Source organism: Heptranchias perlo, chromosome 12 (genome assembly GCF_035084215.1).
Source record: "Heptranchias perlo isolate sHepPer1 chromosome 12, sHepPer1.hap1, whole genome shotgun sequence".
NCBI classification, from domain to species: domain Eukaryota; kingdom Metazoa; phylum Chordata; class Chondrichthyes; order Hexanchiformes; family Hexanchidae; genus Heptranchias; species Heptranchias perlo.
The window spans coordinates 74,216,908-74,240,924 of NC_090336.1; the positions used below are offsets into that span (position 1 = coordinate 74,216,908).

The window sequence follows — 24,017 nt, forward strand, 5'->3', positions numbered from 1 at the left end:
CCAGCTCACTCATTGTATCGGACAGTCCGCTCATTGAGCAGTTCTGGAATTCATTCCTCATTAGTTCCTCACTCCACCTTGTTGTTGGCCTTGGTTCAGTCGCCTGTGATTTTTTTTATTATTCGTTCATGGGATGTGGGCGTCGCTGGCGAGGCCGGCATTTATTGCCCATCCATAATTGCCCCTTGAGAAGGTGGTGGTGAGCCTCCTTCTTGAACCGCTGCAGTCCGTGTGGTGAAGGTTCTCCCACAGTGCTGTTAGGAAGGGAGTTCCAGGATTTTGACCCAGCGACGATGAAGGAACGGCCGATATATTTCCAAGTCGGGATGGTGTGTGACTTGGAGGGGAACGTGCAGGTGGTGTTGTTCCCATGTACCTGCTGCCCTTGTCCTTCTAGGTGGTAGAGGTCGCGGGTTTGGGAGGTGCTGTCGAAGAAGCCTTGGCGAGTTGCTGCAGTGCATCCTGTGGATGGTACACACTGCAGCCACCGTGCGCCGGTGGTGAAGGGAGTGAATGTTTAGGGTGGTGGATGGGGTGCCAATCAAGCGGGCTGCTTTGTCTTGGATGGTGTCGAGCTTCTTGAGTGTTGTTGGAGCTGCACTCATCCAGGCAAGTGGAGAGTATTCCATCACACTCCTGACTTGTGCCTTGTGGATGGTGGAAAGGCTTTGGGGAGTCAGGAGGTGAGTCACTCGCCGCAGAATACCCAGCCTCTGACCTGCTCTTGTAGCCACAGTATTTATATGGCTGGTCCAGTTAAGTTTCTGGTCAATGGTAACCCCCAGGATGTTGATGGTGGGGGATTCGGCGATGGTAATGCCGTTGAATGTCAAGGGGAGGTGGTTAGACTCTCTCTTGTTGGAGATGGTCATCGCCTGGCACTTATCTGGCACGAATGTTACTTGCCACTTATGAGCCCAAGCCTGGATGTTAAGGGTTACGGAACCAAGGCAGGTAGATGGAGTTAGGATACAGATCAGCCATGATCTAATTGAATGGCGGAACAGACTCGAGGGGCTGAATGGCCTCCTCCTTTTCCTATGTTCATAAAGGCTAATTAATTTAGACTCAGGATAGTCCACACCCTGGGTACCTGTTGTCTGCAACTTCTCGCTGTGTCATCTCCATTTCAGTCTCTCCCCTCAGAGGAAGTGCTGTTGATTGCACATCTGCCCATTTATCCAGCTGTTGCCACAGGCCCTGAACACATCAAAAGTACAGGACCGATAAAGAACTTTCATTTATATAGCGCCTTTCACAACCTCAGGGCATCACTCTACAGCCAATGAAGTACCTTTGAAGTGTAGTCACTGTTGTAATGTAGGAAACGTGGCAGCCAATTTGCGCACAGCAAGATCCCACAAACAGCAACGAGATAAATGACCAGATAATCTGTTTTAGAGATGTTGGTTGAGGGGTAAATATTGGCCCCAGGACACGGGGAGAACTCACCCCCTGCTCTTCTTCAAAATAGTGGCCGTGGGATCTTTTACATCCACCTGAGAGGGCAGACGGGGCCCTCGGTTTAACGTCTCACCCGAAAGGCAGCCCCTCCCACAGTGCAGCACTCCCTCAGTACTGACCCTCCGACAGTGCAGCACTCCCTCAGTACTGACCCTCCGACAGTGCAGCACTCCCTCAGTACTGACCCTCCGACAGTGCGGCGCTCCCTCAGTACTGACCCTCCGACAGTGCAGCACTCCCTCAGTACTGACCCTCCGACAGTGCAGCACTCCCTCAGTACTGACCCTCCGACAGTGCAGCACTCCCTCAGTACTGACCCTCCGACAGTGCAGCACTCCCTCAGTACTGAACCACCGACAGTGCGGCGCTCCCTCAGTACTGACCCTCCGACAGTGCGGCGCTCCCTCGGTACTGACCCTCCGGCAGTGCGGCACTCCCTCAGTACTGACCCTCCGACAGTGCAGCGCTCCCTCAGTACTGACCCTCCGACAGTGCAGCACTCCCTCAGTACTGACCCTCCGACAGTGCAGCGCTCCCTCAGTACTGACCCTCCGACAGTGCAGCACTCCCTCAGTACTGACCCTCCGACAGTGCAGCACTCCCTCAGTACTGACCCTCCGACAGTGCAGCGCTCCCTCAGTACTGACCCTCCGACAGTGCAGCACTCCCTCAGTACTGACCCTCCGACAGTGCAGCGCTCCCTCAGTACTGACCCTCCGACAGTGCAGCGCTCCCTCAGTACTGACCCTCCGACAGTGCAGCGCTCCCTCAGTACTGACCCTCCCACAGTGCAGCACTCCCTCAGTACTGACCCTCCGACAGTGCGGCACTCCCTCAGTACTGACCCTCCGACAGTGCAGTGCTCCCTCAGTACTGACCCTCCGACAGTGCGCCGCTCCCTCAGTACTTACCCTCCGACAGTGCGACGCTACCTCGGTACTGACCCTCCGACAGTGCAGCGCTCCCTCAGTACTGACCCTCCGACAGTGCAGCGCTCCCTCAGTACTGACCCTCCCACAGTGCAGCACTCCCTCAGTACTGACCCTCCGACAGTGCGGCACTCCCTCAGTACTGACCCTCCGACAGTGCAGTGCTCCCTCAGTACTGACCCTCCGACAGTGCGCCGCTCCCTCAGTACTTACCCTCCCACAGTGCGGCGCTCCCTCAGTACTGACCCTCCGACAGTGCAGCGCTCCCTCAGTACTGACCCTCCGACAGTGCGGCGCTCCCTCAGTACTGACCCTCCGACAGTGCAATGCTCCCTCAGTACTGCACTGGGAGCGTCAGCCTGGATTTTATGCTCAAGTCTCTGGAGTGGGGGCTCGAACCCACGACCTCCTGACTCAGTGCTACCCCCGATGCCAGGATTGGCACTGTGAGAACCTGCACTTCCAGAGAAATCTAACCAGGCAGTACAGTTCTCACTGCCGACACCACACAGGAGCTGTGCCTCCTCGTCCCAAATCTTTGGCGATTGGACCGCCGTCCACTGTAACCGAAGTAACTTAAACGCTGCTCCTAGTACCGAACATTGTTCCAGAGACTGAAATCCAGCTTTCCCACCATCTGCAATTTGCTCTGTACATTTGATGGAGTGAAATTATAAAGGAGTTAGTTGTGAACAATTTCCCTATTGCTCGTGCACGGAATAATCTTCCCCGCAATGTTCCAAGGGCTCTGTCACCTCAACTAAGGAGCTGTTCTGTGTCTAGAATCTGGCAAACTATTTGACCTTGGGGGGCATCGCAGACACACCCAATTCTGCTGTTCCTGATTTATATTCATGCAATTCCAGCGGGGGGAGGGAGAGGGGGGTTCACCCGATACTGACCAGGAGCAGAAACCCTGCGTGACCTTTTATCCCTCCTTGGCCCAGGGATACTGAGGACCCTCCCTCCTCCAGAAACTCCCCTCCCTCCTCCAGCACCTCCCCTCCCTCCCAGTCACCTCCCCTCTCTCCTCAGCACCACCCCTCCCTCCCCCAGCACCTCCCCTCCCTCCTCCAGCACCTCTCCTCCCTCCCCAGCACCTCCCTCCCTCCCCCAGCACCTCCTCTCCTCCCCCAGCACCTCTCCTCCCTCCTCCAGCACCTCCCCTCCCTCCCAGTCACCTCCCCCCCTCCCCCAGCACCTCCTCTCCCTCCTCCAGAAACTCCCTCCCTCCCCCAGCACCTCCCCTCCCTCCTCCAGAAACTCCTCTCCCTCCTCCAGCACCACCCCTCCCTCCCCAGCACCTCCCCTCCCTCCCCCAGCACCTCCTCTCCCTCCTCCAGCACCTCCCCTCCCTCCCCAACACTGACCCTCCCTCCCCAACACCTCCCCTCCCTCCTCCAGAACCTCCCCTCCCTCCTCCAGCACGTCCCCTCCCTCCCCAACACCTCCCCTCCCTCCCCAACACTGACCCTCCCTCCTCCAGCACCTCCACTCCCACCCCCAGAACCTCCCCTCCCTCCTCAACACTGACCCTCCCTCCCAGCACCTCCCTCCCTCTCCCTGCACCTCCCCTCCCTCCTCCAGCACCTCCCCTCCCTCCTCCAGCACCTCCCCTCCCTCCCCCAGCAACTCCTCTCCCTCCTCCAGAACCTCCCCTCCCTCCTCCAGAACCTCCCCTCCCTCCTCCAGAACCTCCCCTCCCTCCCCCAGCACCTCCCCTCCCTCCCCGATCACCTCCCCTCCCTCCTCCAGAACCTCCCCTCCCCTCCAGAACCTCCCCTCCCTCCTCCAGAACTTCCCCTCCCTCCTCCAGAACCTCCCCTCCCTCCTCCAGCACCTCCCCTCCCTCCCCAACACTGATCCTCCCTCCTCCAGCACCTCCCCTCCCTCCTCCAGCACCTCCTCTCCCTCCTCCAGCACCTCCCCTCCCTCCTCCAGCACCTCCCCTCCCTCCTCCAGCACCTCCCCTCCCTCCCCAACACTGACCCTCCCTCCCCAGCACCTCCTCTCCCTCCTCCAGAACCTCCCCTCCCTCCTCCAGAACCTCCCCTCCCTCCTCCAGCACCTCCCCTCCCTCCTCCAGCACCTCCACTTCCTTCTCCAGCACCTCCCCTCCCTCCTCCAGCACCTCCTCTCCCTCCTCCAGAACCTCCCCTCCCTCCTCCAGAACCTCCCCTCCCTCCTCCAGCACCTCCCCTCCCTCCCCAACACTGAACCTCCCTCCTCCAGCACCTCCACTCCCTCCTCCAGAACCTCCCCTCCCTCCTCCAGAACCTCCCCTCCCTCCCCCAGCACCTCCCCTCACTCCCCAACACTGAACCTCCCTCCTCCAGCACCTCCACTCCCTCCCCGATAACCTCCCCTCCCTCCTCCAGAACCTCCCCTCCCTCCTCCAGAACCTCCCCTCCCTCCTCCAGAACCTCCCCTCCCTCCCCCAGCACCTCCCCTCCCTCCCCGATAACCTCCCCTCCCTCCTCCAGAACCTCCCCTCCCTCCTCCAGCACCTCCTCTCCCTCCCCCAGCACCTCCCCTCCCTCCTCCAGCACCTCCCCTCCCTCCCCAACACTGACCCTCCCTCCCCAACACCTCCCCTCCCTCCTCCAGAACCTCCCCTCCCTCCTCCAGAACCTCCCCTCCCTCCTCCAGAACCTCCCCTCCCTCCTCCAGAACCTCCCCTCCCTCCTCCAGCACCTCCTCTCCCTCCCCCAGCACCTCCCCTCCCTCCTCCAGCACCTCCCCTCCCTCCCCAACACTGACCCTCCCTCCCCAACACCTCCCCTCCCTCCTCCAGAACCTCCCCTCCCTCCTCCAGAACCTCCCCTCCCTCCTCCAGAACCTCCCCTCCCTCCTCCAGCACCTCCTCTCCCTCCTCCAGAACCTCCCCTCCCTCCTCCAGCACCTCCCCTCCCTCCTCCAGCACCGCCCCTCCCTCCTGCAGCACCTCCCCTCCCTCCCCAACACTGACCCTCCCTCCTCCAGCACCTCCCCTCCCTCCCCAACACCTCCCCTCCCTCCCCAACACTGACCCTCCCTCCCCAACACCTCCCCTCCCTCCCCAGCACCTCCCCTCCATCCTCCAGCACCTCTCCTCCCTCCCCCAGCACCTCCCCTCCCTCCTCCAGAACCTCCCCTCCCTCCTCCAGAACCTCCCCTCCCTCCTCCAGCACCTCCTCTCCTTGTTCCCAAAATCTCCCCTCCCTTTGATCCAGAACAAGGGGGGCATAATCTTAAAATTAGAGCCAGGCCGTTCAGGGGTGATGTCGGGAAGCACTTCTTCACACAAAGGGGGAGTGGGAATCTGGAACTCTCTCCCCCCAAAAAAAGGCAGTGGATGCTGGGGGGGTCAATTGAAAAATTCAAGACTGAGATCGATCAATTTTTGTTGGGTGAGGGGATTAAGGGTTACGGAACCAAGGCGGGTAAATGGAGTTAAGATACAGATCAGCCATGATCTAATTGAATGGTAGAACAGGCTCGAGGGGCTGAATGGCCTCCTCCTGCTCCTAATGTTCAGCACAAGAGTCAAATGTGGGACCTGGTGTTCTGTGGAACTCAGCAGCACTCATGAAACAATTAACGAGCAATCAGACAGTTTGAGATACTTTGCTGTTGACCGGGACATCAATTCAATGGACAGACAGAGTGAACTGACCTCCAGTCTCTCCTCGAGAGCTCGCAGACAGTGTTGATTGTTGTGACTTTCCTGGTCGAACAGTCCCTCTAAGATCTGGTACTGAACCTCCTCTGACACCACCTATGGCACAAAAGGACGTTTCTATTCTCGGTAGATTAGGTCTGACAGCGAATATGGTCACAGGGTAAATATTTTGGGGGGTGGTGGTTTGGAAGGGAGGAGAGAGTTGGGGGTCTACGCGGAGGGGAAGGGGGTACAAACAGCCCCCGAAATCTCAGATTTTTTTTATTGGACCCCTCAGATAATGAAGCAGTCCGAGCCTGCATGCAGCAAGACCTGGACAACATCCAGGCTTGGGCTGATAAGTGGCAAGTAACATTCGTGCCAGACAAGTGCCAGGCAATGACCATCTCCAACAAGAGAGAGTCTAACCACCTCCCCTTGACATTCAACGGCATTACCATCGCCGAATCCCCCACCATCAACATCCTGGGGGTCACCATTGACCAGAAACTTAACTGGACCAGCCATATAAATACTGTTGCTACGAGAGCAGGTCAGAGGCTGGGTATTCTGCGGCGAGTGACTCACCTCCTGACTCCCCAAAGCCTTTCCACCATCTACAAGGCACAAGTCAGGAGTGTGATGGAATACTCTCCACTTGCCTGGATGAGTGCAGCTCCAACAACACTCAAGAAGCTCGACACCATCCAGGACAAAGCAGCCCGCTTGATTGGCACCCCATCCACCACCCTAAACATTCACTCCCTTCACCACCGGCGCACTGTGGCTGCAGTGTGTACCATCCACAGGATGCACTGCAGCAACTCGCCAAGGCTTCTTCGACAGCACCTCCCAAACCCGCGACCTCTACCACCTAGAAGGACAAGAGCAGCAGGCACATGGGAACAACACCACCTGCACGTTCCCCTCCAAGTCACACACCATCCCGACTTGGAAATATATCGCCGTTCCTTCATCGTCACTGGGTCAAAATCCTGGAACTCCCTTCCTAACAGCACTGTGGGAGAACCTTCACCACACGGACTGCAGCGGTTCAAGAAGGCGGCTCACCACCACCTTCTCAAGGGGCATTTAGGGATGGGCAATAAATGCCGGCCTCGCCAGCGACGCCCACATCCCACGAACGAATAATAAAAAAGATCAGTCGATAGAAACACAGAAACTAGGAATGTTTTTCCCGAGTTGGTCACTGAACAATTCGACCAGAGAAAACCCGAGGATTCACTCAATTTTCTCCGAGATATTCCAGTGACTAGTTAATGGATTCCCGATAGACTAGCGACTGTGAACCGGTGCTCGAAATACAAACTTTAGAGCTTTTATCCGACGAGATTGTTTTTTATTTTAATTTGCTTTAGTCGAACCGTTAGATTAATGGACATAATAATGATTCTATTTAAACCTTCTTGTGATATTCCTATTTGGAAAATAGACCCTTTGAAGTAGTTTTTTTTGGATCTGGCGAACTCATCTCCAAACAACCCCCTGTGAAAAGACCCAGCCGCCCCACTGAGGGAGGGTGGAGGGCATCTTCAGCCTTGAGGTTCCCACGCCAGGACGCGAGCACGTTATCCGAGACCCACACCAGGTGCACGGTGATAATCCACTGACAAGATTCAGAGAAAGAAAGACTTGCATTTCTATAGCGCCTTTCACGGCCGCAGGACGTCCCAAAGTTCTTCGCGACCAATGAGATATTTCAGCAGTGGCCCCTTTGACGGGTGTAACACCACAGACTGGTGCTGGACGCAATTTTAGTGATTCTTCTTTAACATCCATCAATTATTTCTAATAATTTTCAGAAATTCGTCCCCGATTGGTGTGAGACTCAAAGGTTGTCTCACCCCCTGAGGGAGGAACGTTGTCTCACCCCCTGAGGGAGGGTGCGAGCAAATTACAATATGGAAAAAGGCCGTTCGGCCAAACCGGTCTGTTGCTGTTTATCCTCCAGGCGAGCAGTGTCCAAATTCCACGTGCCATCCCAAATCCCGTCATTCCCCTTTCCTCCAACCCCCCGAACCTATTCCTCAATCTTAACTTGGTCTCTGCTTCAATCACTAACCCTGCGAATAAATTCCACATCCTCACAAACACTCTGTGCAAACAAAGTTTCTCCTGCTCCCTGCCCGAAAACTCTGGTATCTCCTTTATCTACGTCCCCCGTTGTGGTCCAGGACGGGAAACGCAGAGGCTACGATTGTCAATTAAGACGCAGCTGGTTCACGAATGATCCTCGGGGAAGGGAACCTGCCTAAATCTCGTCTGACCGACTCGTGACTCAAGACACTTGAGCCAATAATCCAGGCTGACACTCCCAGTGCAGTGCCGAGGGAGCGCTGCACTGTCCGAGGGTCAGTACTGAGGGAGTGCTGCACTGTCCGAGGGTCAGTACTGAGGGAGCGCTGCACTGTCGGAGGGTCAGTACTGAGGGAGTGCTGCACTGTCGGAGGGTCAGTACTGAGGGAGCGCTGCACTGTCGGAGGGTCAGTACATAGAGAGCGCTGCACTGTCCGAGGGTCAGTACTGAGGGAGCGCCGCACTGTCGGAGGGTCAGTACTGAGGGAGCGCTGCACTGTCGGAGGGTCAGTACTGAGGGAGCGCTGCACTGTCGGAGGGTCAGTACTGAGGGAGCGCTGCACTGTCGGAGGGTCAGTACTGAGGGAGTGCTGCACTGTCGGAGGGTCAGTACTGAGGGAGCGCCGCACTGTCGGAGGGTCAGTACTGAGGGAGTGCCGCACTGTCGGAGGGTCAGTACTGAGGGAGCGCCGCACTGTCGGAGGGTCAGTACTGAGGGAGCGCTGCACTGTCGGAGGGTCAGTGCTGAGGGAGCGCTGCACTGTCGGAGGGTCAGTACTGAGGGAGCGCTGCACTGTCGGAGGGTCAGTACTGAGGGAGCGCCGCACTGTCGGAGGGTCAGTGCTGAGGGAGCGCCGCACTGTCGGAGGGTCAGTACTGAGGGAGCGCTGCACTGTCGGAGGGTCAGTACTGAGGGAGCGCTGCACTGTCAGATGGTCAGTACTGAGGGAGCGCTGCACTGTTGGAGGGTCAGTACTGAGGGAGCGCTGCACTGTCGGAGGGTCAGTACTGAGGGAGTGCTGCACTGTCGGAGGGTCAGTACTGAGGGAGCGCCGCACTGTCGGAGGGTCAGTACTGAGGGAGCGCCGCACTGTCGGAGGGTCAGTACTGAGGGAGCGCTGCACTGTCGGAGGGTCAGTACTGAGGGAGCGCCGCACTGTCGGAGGGTCAGTACTGAGGGAGCGCCGCACTGTCGGAGGGTCAGTACTGAGGGAGCGCTGCACTGTCGGAGGGTCAGTACTGAGGGAGCGCCGCACTGTCGGAGGGTCAGTACTGAGGGAGCGCTCTCAGGTGGACGTAAAAGATCGCACGGGCACTATTTTGAAGAAGAGCAGGGGGGAGTTCTCCCCGGTGTCCTGGGGCCAATATTTATCCCTCAACCAACATCACTAAAAAAACAGATTATGTCGTCATTATCTCATTGCTGTTTGTGGGATCTTGCTGTGCACAAATCGGCTGCCGCATTTCCTACATTACAACAGTGACTACACTTCAAAAGTACTTGATTGGCTGTAAAGCGCTTTGGGACGTCCTGAGGTTGTGAAAGGCGCTATGGAAATGCGAGTTCTTTCTTCGTAATTCCCGTGGGTTAGCCTCTGAATCACCACAGCCAAATTTATCCAACTCAAGTTCTCTTTGCCCCCTGCCGATCTCCATGTTCTCCGGATCTCTCTTATCTCTGCTGCTCTGAGAAAGGGGAAAGAGAGAGGACCTCGTTCTCCGCAGCTCGTCTCGTCTCTCGGAAACCTCTCAGAGAGCTTCAGCGACAATGAACTGGTCCGAAGAGCAGCGACTTCCCCGCTGCAGGAGACGGGAGGTTTGGTAATCGGACAGTCAGCAAATGAAGAGGCCAGAAACAGAAAATCACAGCGCTGAAACAAAGCAGGAATTGAAAACGTCCGGCAAAAGTACATTTTGACTGGTTCACTCTGGCTCGTCTCCAGTGCCCATGTGAGATATCGTAGAATGCGACTGCACAAAAGGAGGCCGTTCGGCCCATTGAGTCTCTGCCGGCTCTTTGAAAGAGCAATTAGTCCCACTCCCCCCTGCTCTTTCCCCAGAGCCCTGCAAATTTTTCCTTTTCAAGTATTTATCCAATTCCCCTTTTGAAAGTTATTATTGAATCTGCTTCCACCGCCCTTTCAGGCAGCTCGTTCCAGATCAGAACAGCAATTGTCAGGTGTTCTTCCTGATGGTACAGCAGAGTTTAAAGTTGAAAGCAGGGCTGGTTAGACCTCTGTGTGTGTGCGATGGGTGTTTTAACCCTGGTCGAGGGAACACTAACCTCACTGTGCAGTGCGGCGGCTTGCTTTGTGAGTAGCTCGACGCGCTGGTGAAGCTGCCTGTGCTCAGACCATTCGTGTTCCAACAGGATTTGATCGCTGGCCCTCAGTGCGTTAAAAGTCGCCAACTGTTTGAAGCAAAGGACTTGTCACTAAAACCATCCACTGGAAGCTGAGAATAAATCACCTTCATTAATCCTCTCCACACGTCAGCATCGGCTCACTGGAGCGGTCGTTACGATACGATAATAACTCAGCGTCCTCCGGTGCAGAACTGAGGGAGCGCCGCACTGTCGGAGGGTCAGTACTGAGGGAGTGCTGCACTGTCGGAGGGTCAGTACTGAGGGAGTGATGCAATGTCGGAGGGTCGGTACTGAGGGAGTGCTGCACTGTCGGAGGGTCAGTACTGAGGGAGCGCCGCACTGTCGGAGGGTCAGTACTGAGGGAGCGCCGCACTTTCGGGGGGTCAGTACTGAGGGAACGCCGCACTGTCGGAGGGTCAGTACTGAGGGAGCGCCGCACTGTCGGAGGGTCAGTGCTGAGGGAGCGCCGCACTGTCGGAGGGTCAGTACTGAGGGAGCGCTGCACTTTTGGAGATGTCGTCTTTCGGATGAGACGTTAAACCGAGGCCCCGTCTGCCCTCTCAGGTGGATGTAAAAGATCCCATGGCCACTGTTTCAAAGAAGAGCAGGGGGGAGTTCTCCCCAGTGTCCTGGGTCAATATTCACCCCTCGACCAAAATCCTAAAACAGATTATCTGGTCATTACCTCATTTCTATTTGTGGGATCTTGCTGTGCGCAAATCGGCAGCCGCGTTTACCACATCACAACAGTGACCACACTTCTAAAGTACTTCATTGGCCGGAAAGAGCTTTGGTTGTGAAAGGCGCTATATAAATGCACGTCGTTCTTTCTTTTAGCGGTTAAATCATGAGATGGTAATTTTACTAAAGTATTTAGAAGAGCTGATTTATGATTTTGTGACTCAGCCCTGCTGGTAATGCCCAGCGCACCCAGTGGAGGATTAGGGCTGAGGTTTTCATGTTTACCTCTCCAACTAACCTGCTTTAACTCGTCACACGTTCCCTGGCCTCATGTTCGTCTTTTATTTCTCTTAATTTTTCCCATCCTGCCTCCTTTTGTCTCACACTCCGAGGAAAGAGCAGGACGGTGGGGGGGGGGGAGTGTGGGGCTAATCGGACAGCTCTTTCAAAGGGCCGGCACAGGCACGATGGGCCGAATGGCCTCCTTCTGTGCTGTATGGTTCAATGAAGCATTTCCTGCTCTCCATCTAATCACGTCACATCTCATTCCTTCTCTTTTCTTATCCTCCCCTCCGCTCCCCCTCGCCCTCCTCCTCCAACTGTACGACCCATAAGGTGGAGGATTCATACCAAGGTTTATCGTGTCAATCCAACACCAAACTGTGAGCAGAATGGCTGTGTTACTGCCTGGTATTGCTGCAGTTATATAAGGTATTGGTGAGACCGCACCTGGAATACTGCATACAGTTTTGGTCTCCATACTTAAGAAAAGACATACTTGCTCTCGAGGCAGTACAAAGAAGGTTCACTCGGTTAATCCCGGGGATGAGGGGGCGGACATATGAGGAGAGGTTGAGTAGATTGGGACTCTACTCATTGGAGTTCAGAAGAATGAGAGGCGATCTTATTGAAACATATAAGATTGTGAAGGGGCTTGATCGGGTGGATGCGGTAAGGATGTTCCCAAGGATGGGTGAAACTAGAACGAGGGGGCATAATCTTAGAATAAGGGGCTGCTCTTTCAAAACTGAGATGAGGAGAAACTTCTTCACTCAGAGGGTAGTAGGTCTGTGGAATTTGCTGCCCCAGGAAGCTACATCATTAAATAAATTTAAAACAGAAATAGACAGTTTCCTCGAAGTAAAGGGAATTAGGGGTTACGGGGAGCGGGCAGGAAATTGGACATGAATTTAGATTTGAGGTTAGGATCAGATCAGCCATGATCTTATTGAATGGCGGAGCAGGCTCGAGGGGCCGATTGGCCTCCTCCTGCTCCTATTTCTTATGTTCTTATGTTTATCCAATAAACTACAAAATACTGTAAGGCAGTTCAATATAGAACGAAAAAGTTTGCATTCATATATCACCTTATCACATCTACAGGACATCCCAAAGTTCTTCGCAGCCAATGAAATGCAGTCAGTCATTATTGTGGTATCATAGTAGGTATTGCATAGGAGAAGGCCATTCGGCCCATCGTGCCTGTGCCGGCTCTTTGAAAGAGCTACCCAATTAGTCCCACTCCCCTGTATGTATGTAACTTAAATACAACAGGAGAATACCTCCGTGGGGTACGTACCCTGATAGGACAGTAAGATTCTGGAACGGTCCCCGCGGATTGGAAGGGAGCAAATGTGACCCCACTATTCAAGAAAGGAGGGAGAGAGAAAACAGGGAACTACAGGCCAATTAGCCTGACATCAGTCGTCGGGAAAATGCTGGAATCCATTATTAAGGAAATGGTAACAGGGCACTTAGAAAATCATAATATGATTAGGCAGAGTCAACATGGTTTTATGAAAGGGAAATCGTGTTTGACAAATCTACTGGAGTTTTTTGAGGATGTAACTAGCAGGGTGGATAAAGGGGACCCAGTGGATGGAGTATATTTGGATTTTCAAAAGGCATTCGATAAGGTGCCACATAAAAGGTTTTACAACACCAAGTTATAGTCCAGCAATTTTATTTTAAATTCACAAGCTTTCGGAGATTTTCTCCTTCCTCAGGTAAATGTTTCAAGATCTCCTTGAAGCCTACGCATTTATACATATTGAATAATACATGGTGTTTACAGACTGCCCCTGCAACTGCCCGTTGCCAAGGCAATCACCGTGTTCAGACAGAGAGGTGTCATCTGCAGAACCCCCGAATACACATTCAACAAAAAAACAAACAGGGAAAAAAAACAGAGAAAAAAAAACACAGAGAGAGGCAGAAACATCCGGAAGGCAGAGAGAGCCAGCAAATGACCCATTATATTAAAAACAGATAACATTTGTTCGCTGGTGGGGTAACGTGTAGCGTGACATGTTCTCCGCAGCCTTCAACATGTCATCAATGAGGACAAACACCTCGCTATGGCCATCCCCACACCTCCACTACTCGCCTTTAAACAGCCACCCAACCTCAAACAGACCATCGTTCGCAGCAAACTACCCAGCTTTCAAGAGAACAGCGTCCACGACGCCACACAACCCTGCCACGGTAACCTCTGCAAGACATGCCAGATCATCGACACAGATACCACCATCACACGAGATGACACCACCCACCAAGTGCATGGTTCATACTCCTGTGACTCGGCCAACGTTGTCTACCTCATACGTTGCAGGAAAGGATGCCCCAGAGCATGGTACATTGGCGAGACCATGCAGACGCTGCGACAACGGATGAACGGACACCGCGCAACAATCGCCAAACAGGAGGGTTCCCTCCCAGTCGGGGAACACTTCAGCAGTCATGGACATTCATCCACCGACCTTCGGGTAAGCGTACTCCAAGGCGGCCTTCGAGACACACGACAACGCAAAATCGTCGAGCAGAAATTGATAGCCAAGTTCCGCACCCATGAGGACGGCCTCAACCGGGATCTTGGGTTCATGTCACGCTACACGTTACCCCACCAGCGAACAAATGTTATCTGTTTTTAATATAATGGGTCATTTGCTGGCTCTCTCTGCCTTCCGGATGTTTCTGCCTCTCTCTGTGTTTTTTTTTCTCTGTTTTTTTTCCCTGTTTGTTTTTTTGTTGAATGTGTATTCGGGGGTTCTGCAGATGACACCTCTCTGTCTGAACACGGTGATTGCCTTGGCAACGGGCAGTTGCAGGGGCAGTCTGTAAACACCATGTATTATTCAATATGTATAAATGCGTAGGCTTCAAGGAGATCTTGAAACATTTACCTGAGGAAGGAGAAAATCTCCGAAAGCTTGTGAATTTAAAATAAAATTGCTGGACTATAACTTGGTGTTGTAAAATTGTTTACAATTGTCAACCCCAGTCCATCACCGGCATCTCCACAACATAAAAGGTTGTCACACAAGATAAGGTCTCATGGGATTGAGGGTAATATATTAGCATGGATAGAGGATTGGTTAACGGACAGAAAACAGGGAGTAGGGATAAACGGGTCATTCTCAGGTTGGCAGGCAGTAAGTAACTAGTGGGGTGCCACAAGGATCAGTGCTTGGGCCTTAGCTATTTACAATCTATATTAATGACTTAGATGAAGGGACCGAGTGTAATGGATCCAAGTTTGCTGATGATACAAAGCTAGGTGGGAAAGTAAGCTGTGAGGAGGACACAAAGAGTCTGCAAAGGGATATAGACAGGTTAAGTGAGTGGGCAAGAAGGTGGCAGATGGAGTATAATGTGGGGAAATGTGAGGTTATTCACTTTGGTGGGAAGAATAGAAAAAGAGAATATTTTTTCAACGGTGAGAAACTATTAAATGTTGGTGTTCAGAGGGATTTGGGTGTCCTCGTACAAGAAACACAAAAAGTTAACATGCAGGTACAGCAAGCAATTAGGAAGACAAATGGCATATTGGCCTTTATTGCAAGGGGGTTGGAGTACAAGAGTAAGGAAGTCTTACTGTAATTGTATGGGGCTTTGATGAGACCTCACCTGGAGTACTGTGTACAGTTTTGGTCTCCTTATCTAAGGAAGGATATACTTGCCTTAGAGGCGGTGTAACGAAGGTTCACTAGATTAATTCCTGGGATGAGAGGGTTGTCCTATGAGGAGAGATTGAGTAGAATGGGCCTATACTCTCTGGAATTTAGAAGAATGAGAGGTGATCTCATTGAAACATATCAGACTCTGAGGGGGCTTGACAGGGTAGATGCTGAGAGGCTGTTTCCCCTGGCTGGAGAGTCTAGAACTAGGGGACATGGTCTCAGGGTAAGGGGTCGGCCCGAGATGAGGAGGAATTTCTTCACTCAGAGGGTTGTGAGTCTTTGGAATTCTCTACCCCAGAGTGCGATGGATGCTCAGTCGTTGAGAATATTCAAGACTGAGATCGATAGATTTTTGGACTCTAGGGGAATCAAGGGATGGGGATCGGGCGGGAAAGTGGAGTTGAGGTAGAAGATCAGCCATGATCTGATTGAATGGCGGAGCAGGCTCGAGGGGCCGAATGGCCTACTCCTGCTCCTGTTTCTTAAGTTCTTCCGGATCCCTCAGATTTCAGAATGACCTGTTTGACCTTTCCTCATCGCCCGAATCCCCATCGAATCGGTGACTGATAATTATCACAGCACAAGAGCAAAGTGTCCCCTCATTCACAGCAAGCTCAAAGAGAAGTGATCCACAAGGGCACATGTGCAGACACACTCACACTCACACACACGCTCACTCTCACACACACACACACTCACGCCCTCACACACACACACGCTCACAAACACACACACGCACACGCTCACACACACACACACTCATGCCCTCACACACACACACACGCTCATGCTCACACTCACACACACTCACACACTCACACTCACACACACTCACACACTCACACTCACACACACACTCACACACTCACTCTCACACACACTCACACACACACACTCACACATACTCACACACTCACTCACACACTCACTCACACTCACACTCACACACTCACGCTCACGCTCACACACTCACACTCACACACACGCTCACACTCACACTCACACTCACACACTCACACACACACTCACACACTCACTCACACACACACTCACTCACACACTCACTCACACACACTCACACTCACACACTCACACACACTCACACTCACTCTCACACTCACACACACTCTCACACACACTCACACACACACACTCACACATACTCACACACTCACTCACACACTCACTCACACACTCACTCACACACTCACGCTCACGCTCACACACTCACACTCACACACACGCTCACACACACACTCACACACTCACACTCACACACACTCTCACACACTCACTCACACACTCACTCACACTCACACTCACACACTCACACTCACACACTCACGCTCACGCTCACACTCACACTCACACTCACACACTCACACACACACTCACACACTCACTCACACACACACTCACTCACACACTCACTCACACACACTCACACTCACACATTCACACACACTCACACTCACGCTCACACTCACACACACTCTCACACTCACACACACTCTCACACACACACACTCACACACACTCACGCTCACACTCACACACACGCTCACGCTCACACTCACACACATGCTCACGCTCACACTCACACACACGCTCACACACACTCGTGCTCACACACACATTCACACTCACACACACACACACACACACTCACACATGCTTACACAGACACACTCATGCTCACACACATACTCGCACTCACACAGACACAGACACAGTCATGCTCACACACACTCACACTCACACACACTCACACACAAAAAAAAATTCTGTTGTCAGTAACTTCAGACTTTTCAAAGAAAATTGCTCATAAAATTTACACACAAACTTTTCCTGAGTTGTTAAAATATGTACTTAGTAATCTCTGTTTTTTTAGACAATGAAGCAACCAATGGACCTCCTGTATGTCTCACATACAGTCAGGACAAGCTGGCGTCATGCAGTTACTGTAGAAAGTTCCCTGGCACTCTCACTGTAGCAACCACGATGATGCTTTTAAAATTGCTGGAAGTATCACCATACGGAAAGTTACTAATCGACACTCACTCACTCACTCACTCACTCACTCAAAGGAGGCAGTGTTCCTGCAGGTATTTTATTCCAGTGTAATAACTAGTATCCTGGCATGTTTTCAGATTTCTATGTTGTTAGCATGGGACTGAATGGCCTCGTCCTGTGCTGTACCTACGGTGATACTACAGCAGGGGGGGAGTGGGACTAATTGGGTAGCTCTTTCAAAGAGCCGGCACAGGCACGATGGGCAGAACAGCCTCCTCCTTTGCTGTACCTACTAACTGTGCTTGAATAGAATACTTCAGACAGTGGCAGTGAGAGGAACAACACCTGTGGACACACCTCCCCGAGATTCAGGGCTCGAAGGGTTTGACTATCTGCTCGTTGCTAATGGAGAGTGAGGAGGAGTCACTCTGTGTGCAGTGACGATGACAAACGTATACAAAGAAAAAGGTAACCTTTATGATTCCACTAAACCCAGTGAGGAGAGCAGGTCTCTCCCCCCACCAGCCACCCCACCCCCAGGGTTTTCCTGAACACTCTAGGCTTTATTGGGTGTTTATTTTCTGCGGAAGAGTTTAATCGGAAAATGGAGTTAAGAGACAGATCGGCCACGATCCAATTCTATGGCAGAACAGGCTCGAGGGGCTGAATGGACTCCCCCCTCCCGTTTCTAATGTTCACATTCAATGTGTAGAATCACTGCGTGAAGGTGTTTTGGACCTACGTTTTGCGCGTGGGCCTGTGAGATGCTCTTCTGAAAGCTCCTCAGTTCGAATCCCGCCGTCTCCCTCGTGCCCTCAAGTACATTTTTCATCGCGGCTTCTTCAGATCCGGTTCCAATATCTTCTCTGAGCCGCTGAGCCAGAACCTCTGACCTGACGATTCTCTCACTCATGAAGCGTAAGTCCTGTGGGAAGGGGAGAGTAACTGTTAAGACTGGAAACACATTGCGGAGTCACACCTCAAACAAGCTGGCCGAGAAACGCTCAAGGCAACGTTCATTTTGATCGCAGTTTGGCAGTCATAGAATCAAAGAGAGTTACGGCACAGATGGAGGCCATTCGGCCCATCGTGTCCGTGCCGGCCGAAAAAGAGCCACCCAGACCAATCCCACTTTCCAGCACTTGGTCCGTAGCCCTGTAGGTTTCGGCTCTTCAGGTGCACATCCAGGTACTTTTTAAATGAGTTGAGGGTTTCTGCCTCTCCCACCCTCTCAGGCAGTGAGTTCCAGACCCCCCACCACCCTCTGGGTGAAAACATTTCTCCTCAGCTCCCCTCTAATCCTTCTACCAATTACTTTAAATCTATGCCCCCTGGTTATTGACCTCTCTGCTAAGGGAAATAGGTCCTTCCTATCCACTCTATCTAAGCCCCTCATAATTTTGTACACCTCAATTAAATCTCCCCTCAGCCTCCTCTTTCCAAAGAAAATAACCCCAGCCTATCCAATCTTTCCTCATAGCTAAAATTCTCCAGTCCTGGCAACATCCTCGTAAATCTCCTCTGCACCCTCTCTCGTGCAATTACATCCTTCCTGTAATGTGGTGACCAGAACTGTACACAGTACTCAAGCTGTGACCTAACCAGTGTTTTATACAGTTCCAGCATAACCTCCCTGATCTTATATTCTATGCCTCGGCTAATAAAGGAAAGTATCCCGTATGCCTTTTTAACCACCTTATCTACCTGTCCTGCTACCTTCAGGGATCTGTGGACATGCACTCCAAGGTCCCTCACTTCCTCTACACCTCTCAGTATCCTCCCATTTATTGTGTACTCCCTTGCCTTGATTGCCCTCCCCAAATGCATTACCTCACACTTCTCTGGATTGAATTCCATTTGCTACTTTTCTGCCCACCTGACCAGTCCATTGATATCTTCCTGCAGTCTACAGCTTTCCTCCTCACTATCAACCACACGGACAATTTTTGTATCATCTGCAAACTTCTTAATCATTCCCCCTACATTTAAGTCCAAATCATTAATTTATATCACAAAAAGCACGGGACCCAGTACTGAGCCCTGCAGAATCCCATTGGAAACAGCCTTCCAGTCACAAAAACACCCGTCGACCATTACCCTTTGCTTCCTGCCACTGAGTCAATTTTGGATCCAATTTGCCACTTTCCCTTGGATCCCGTGAGCTTTTACTTTTTTGACCAGTCTGCCATGTGGGACCTTGTCAAAAGCCTTGCTAAAATCCACGTAGACTACATCAATTACGCTACCCTCATCAACCCTCCTTGTTACCTCCTCAAAAAATTCAATCAAGTTAGTCAGACACGACCTTCCCTAAACAAATCCATGCTGACTGTCCTTGATTACTCCGTGCCTTTCTAAGTGATGCTTTATCCTGTCCCTCAGAATTGATTCCAATAATTTGCCCACCACCGAGGTTAGACTGACTGGCCTGTGATTACTCGGTCTATCCCTCGCTCCCTTTTTAAACAACGGTACAATGTTAGCGGTCCTCCAATCCTCCGGCCCCACGCCTGTATCCAGTGAGGATTGGAAAATGATGGTCAGAGCCTCCGCTATTTCCTCCCTGGCTTCTTTTAACAGCCTGGGATACATTTCATCCGGCCCTGGCGATTTATCAACTTTCAAAGATGCTAATTCCCCTTAATACTTCCTCTCTCACTATGTTTATCCCATCCAATATTTCACACTCCTCGTCCTTAACTACAATCTCTGCATCGTCCCCCACTTTTGTGGTAGTGATGTGTTACAACAACAACTTGCATTTATATAGCGCCTTGAACATAGTAAAATATCCCCAGGCACTTCACAGGAGTGTTACATAGAATTACATAGAATTTTATGGCACAGAAACAGGCCATTCGGCCCGACGGGTCTATGCTGGTGTTTATGCTCCACACGAGCCTCCTCCCTCCCTACTTCATCTCACCCTATCAGCATATCCTTCTATTCCTTTCTCCCTCATGTGTTTATCCAGCTTCCCCTTAAATGCATCTTATCATTAATAGGCATTATCGTCTAATGTTATCAGACAAAATTTGACACCGAGCCACGTAAGGAGATATTAGGGACAGGTGACCAAAAGCTCGGTCAAAGAGGTAGGTTTTAAGAAGCGTCTTAAAGGAGGAGAGAGAGAGGCGGAGAGGTTTAGGGAGGGAATTCCAGAGCTTAGGGCCCGGGCAGCTGAAGGCACGGCCGCCAATGGTGGAGCGATTAAAATCGGGAATGTGCAAGAGGCCAGAATTGGAGGAGCGCAGAGATCTCGGAGGGTTGTAGGGCTGGAGGAGGTTACAGAGATGGAGAAGGGGTGAGATCATGGAGAGATTTGAACATGTGGGTTTTAAGGAGCGTGTTTGTGGAAAATAAGAGTGGATTACAGAAAGTATTTTAAAGTTTACAGGAACGTTGTTTTTTCACTGTTATATTCCTGTATATATTTAATGAAATCACTGTATATTTTTATTGCACGGACAAGGTGAAAAAGCAGTGAAACAAACACATGAGGGGAGTTATCCTGGATTGGGAGTTGGCTGAGGGCAGCAAACTCTGGAAAATCAGGTGTGGCGTCTCCGGGGCCTGTAATGGAAGCCGCCTGATTGCCCGATATTCACTACGACCAGTTCCCGAAGGAAATCTCCCCCTTGAGGAATCCCGGGTTTTATAAAGAGAGGCACAGTGCAGGAAAACAATGAGACGACGTCAAACCTGCTCAGATCGTGGGTTAGAATATTGCATCCCCGGATTTGGATGTCCTACTTTTTAGGAAGGATGTCAAGGCCATGGAAAGGGAGCGGGAGGGATTCCCTGGGATGAGACAAGGTGAAGAGGGGGGTCTGATAGAGGTGTCCCGATAGAGAAACTATTTCCGCTGGTTGGGGATTCTAGGAGTAGGGGGCACAGTCTAAAAAATTAGAGCCAGACCTTTCAGGAGCGAGATTAGAAAACATTTCTACACACAAAGGGTGGTAGAAGTTTGGATCTCTCTTCCGCAAACGGCAATTGATACTAGCTCAATTGCTAAATTTAAATCTGAGATAGATAGCTTCTTGGCAACCAAAGGTATTAAGGGATACGGGCCAAAGGCAGGTATATGGAGTTAGATCACAGATCAGCCATGATCTTATCAAATGGCGGAGCAGGCACGAGGGGCCGAATGGCCTCCTCCTGTTCCTATGTTCCTCCTCGAAAGGCTAGCTGTACTTAAAGTAGATAAGTCACCTGGTCCAGATGGGATGCATCCTCGGTTGGGTACAGGTGTTGAGGTGACTTGTTTAGTCTTGGTTTCTGAGGATAGGTTAGGTCTGGTGATGGGGGAAGAGAAGGCCTTTAGGAGAGGAAGGTGGAAAAGGCGATCGAGGGGTTGTAAAGTGGGCGGGGGGGAAAGGCCTGACCTTGCTGTGTCGCTCACTGTGTTCCTCCAGCTGATGATTCAGGTGTTGGATCTGCTCGCAGAGTCTGACTTTCTGAGCTGCCTCTTCTTCACACCTTTCCCCAAGAGAATGTTACAGAATGTTTATGAGAGCTCTCCTCATCGAAAGGTTAAGCAATACAAGGTTAGAAAGGAGCCGTCGCAAGCTGTTCAAACCAACCAACTTCGAATCCCATTGTCCTGCGTTGGGTGTTCCTCGGAGAGCAGTGTTGGACAGAGTGAGTTGGGATAGTGCTTTGTACGAATGGTGAGACGATCGAATTAAACGGCATTGGTAAAAGCAAGATGAAATTGAAGATGAAATGTTAAACGAATCGACTAATTATAATTTCTTCATCGTCGATTGAGTCTAAATGGATCCCTGGTGATACCGAGGGTCATCGACATGCATTTCTATAGCGCCTTTCATGTCCTCGGGACGTCCCAAAGCGTTTTACAGCCAATGAAGTACTTTTGAAGTGTAGTCACTGTTGTGATGTAGGAAACGCGGCAGCCAATTTGCGCACAGCAAGATCCCACAAACAGCAATGAGGTAAGTGACCCAGATCATCTGTTTTTAGTGATGTTGGTTGAGGGATAAATATCAGGCCCAGGACACCGGGGAGAACTCCCCCCTGCTCTTCTTCAAAATAGTGGCCGTAGGAACTTGGAAGGGTAGTGAACAGTGAGGAGGATAGTGATAGACTTCAAGAGGATATAGACAGGCTGGTGGAATGGGCGGACACGTGGCAGATGGAATTTAACACAGAGAAGTACAAAGTGATACATTTTGGCAGGAAGAACGAGGAGAGGCAATATAAACTAAAGGGTACAATTCTAAAAAGGGATACAGGAACAGAGCGATCTGGGGGTATATGTGCACAAATCGTTGAAGGTGGCAGGGCAGGTTGAGAAAGAGGTTAAAAAAGCATACGGGATCCTGGGTTTATAAATAGAGGCATAGAGTACAAAAGTATGGAAGTTATGATGAACCTTTATAAAACACTGGTTCGGCCACAACTGGAGTATTGTGTCCAGTTCTGGGCACCGCACTTTAGGAAAGATGTGAAGGCCTTAGAGAGGGTGCAGAAGAGATTTACTAGAATGATTCCAGGGATGAGGGACTTCAGTTACGTGGATAGACTGGAGAAGCTGGGGTTGTTCTCCTTGGAACAGAGAAGGTTGAGAGGAGATTTGATCGAGGTGTTCAAAATCATGAAGGGTCCAGACAGAGTAGATAGAGAGAAACTGTCCCCATTGGCGGAAGGGTCAAGGACCAGAGGACATAGATTTAAGGTGATTGGCAAAAGAACCAAAGGTGACATGAGGGGAAACTTTTTTACACAGCGAGTGGTTATGATCTGGAATGCACTGCCCGAGGGGGTGGTGGAGGCAGATTCAATCATGGCCTTCAAAAGAGAACTGGATAAGTACTTGAAAGGAAAAAAATTGCAGGGCTGCAGGGATAGGACGGGGGAGTGGGACTAGCTGGACTGCTCTTATAAATAGCTGGCACGGGCACGATGGGCCAAATGGCCTCATCCTGTGATGTAACCATTCGATGATTCTATGAATCAGCCTCAGTGCCCATGGTGCACGGACGGGAAAATTAACCAACGGGTTCCCACTTCCAAGAAACCATGAATGAGAGTTGCTGCAACGTGTGCATGTCTGTGTGTGTGTGTGTGTGTGTCTTCATGTGTGTGTACGTGTGTGTGTGTGTGTGTATATCTGTGTGTCTGTGTGTGTGTCTGTGTTTGTATGTGTCTGTGTGTGTGTATGTGTGTGTGTCTGTGTGTGTGTCTGTGTTTGTATGTGTCTGTGTGTGTGTATGTGTGTGTGTGCCTGTGTGTGTGTATGTGTGTATCTGTCTGTGTGTGTGTGTATATCTGTGTGTGTGTGTGTGTGTGTCTGTGTATGTGTATGTATATCTGTGTGTGTGTGTCTGTGTATCTGTGTGTGTGTCTGTGTGTGTATGTTTGTGTGTGTATGTGTCTGTGTATCTGTGTGTGTGTGTCCGTGTGTGTGTATGTGTCTGTGTGTGTGTGTGTGTGTCTGTGTGTGTGTGTCTTTGTATGTGTGTGTGTGTCAGTGTGTGTGTCTGTGTGTCAGTGTGTGTGTGTCTTTGTATGTGTGTGTGTGTCAGTGTGTGTCTGTGTGTCAGTGCGTGTGTGTCTTTGTATGTGTGTGTGTGTCTGTGTGTGTGTATACGTGTGTCAGTGTGTGTGTCAGTGTGTGTGTGTGTCAGTGTGTGTGTGTCTTTGTATGTGTGTGTGTGTCTGTGTGTGTGTATACGTGTGTCAGTGTGTGTGTCAGTGTGTGTGTCTGTGTGTGTGTGTGTCTATCTGTGTGTGTGTGTGTGCCTGTGTGTGTGTGTATCTGTCTGTGTGTATCTGTCTGTGTGTGTGTGTCTATCTGTGTGTGTGTGTGTGCCTGTGTGTGTGTATATCTGTCTGTGTGTCAG

The 24,017-nt window shown here is 51.4% G+C and overlaps 1 protein-coding gene across 1 annotated transcript in view; it reads right to left on the bottom strand.

The window, feature by feature from the left end:
• Window positions 1–24,017, bottom strand: part of LOC137327764 (lamin-B1.S-like) — a 73,778-nt gene that overhangs the window by 44,126 nt on the left and 5,635 nt on the right. Inside the window, exons 2-6 of the mRNA XM_067993574.1 lie at window positions 21,537–21,630; window positions 17,891–18,073; window positions 10,415–10,540; window positions 6,049–6,150; window positions 1,094–1,200 (exon numbers count right to left, since the gene is read on the bottom strand). Coding sequence (XP_067849675.1) covers window positions 1,094–1,200; window positions 6,049–6,150; window positions 10,415–10,540; window positions 17,891–18,073; window positions 21,537–21,630 — 612 coding nt within the window. The remainder of the gene's footprint in view (window positions 1–1,093; window positions 1,201–6,048; window positions 6,151–10,414; window positions 10,541–17,890; window positions 18,074–21,536; window positions 21,631–24,017) is intronic.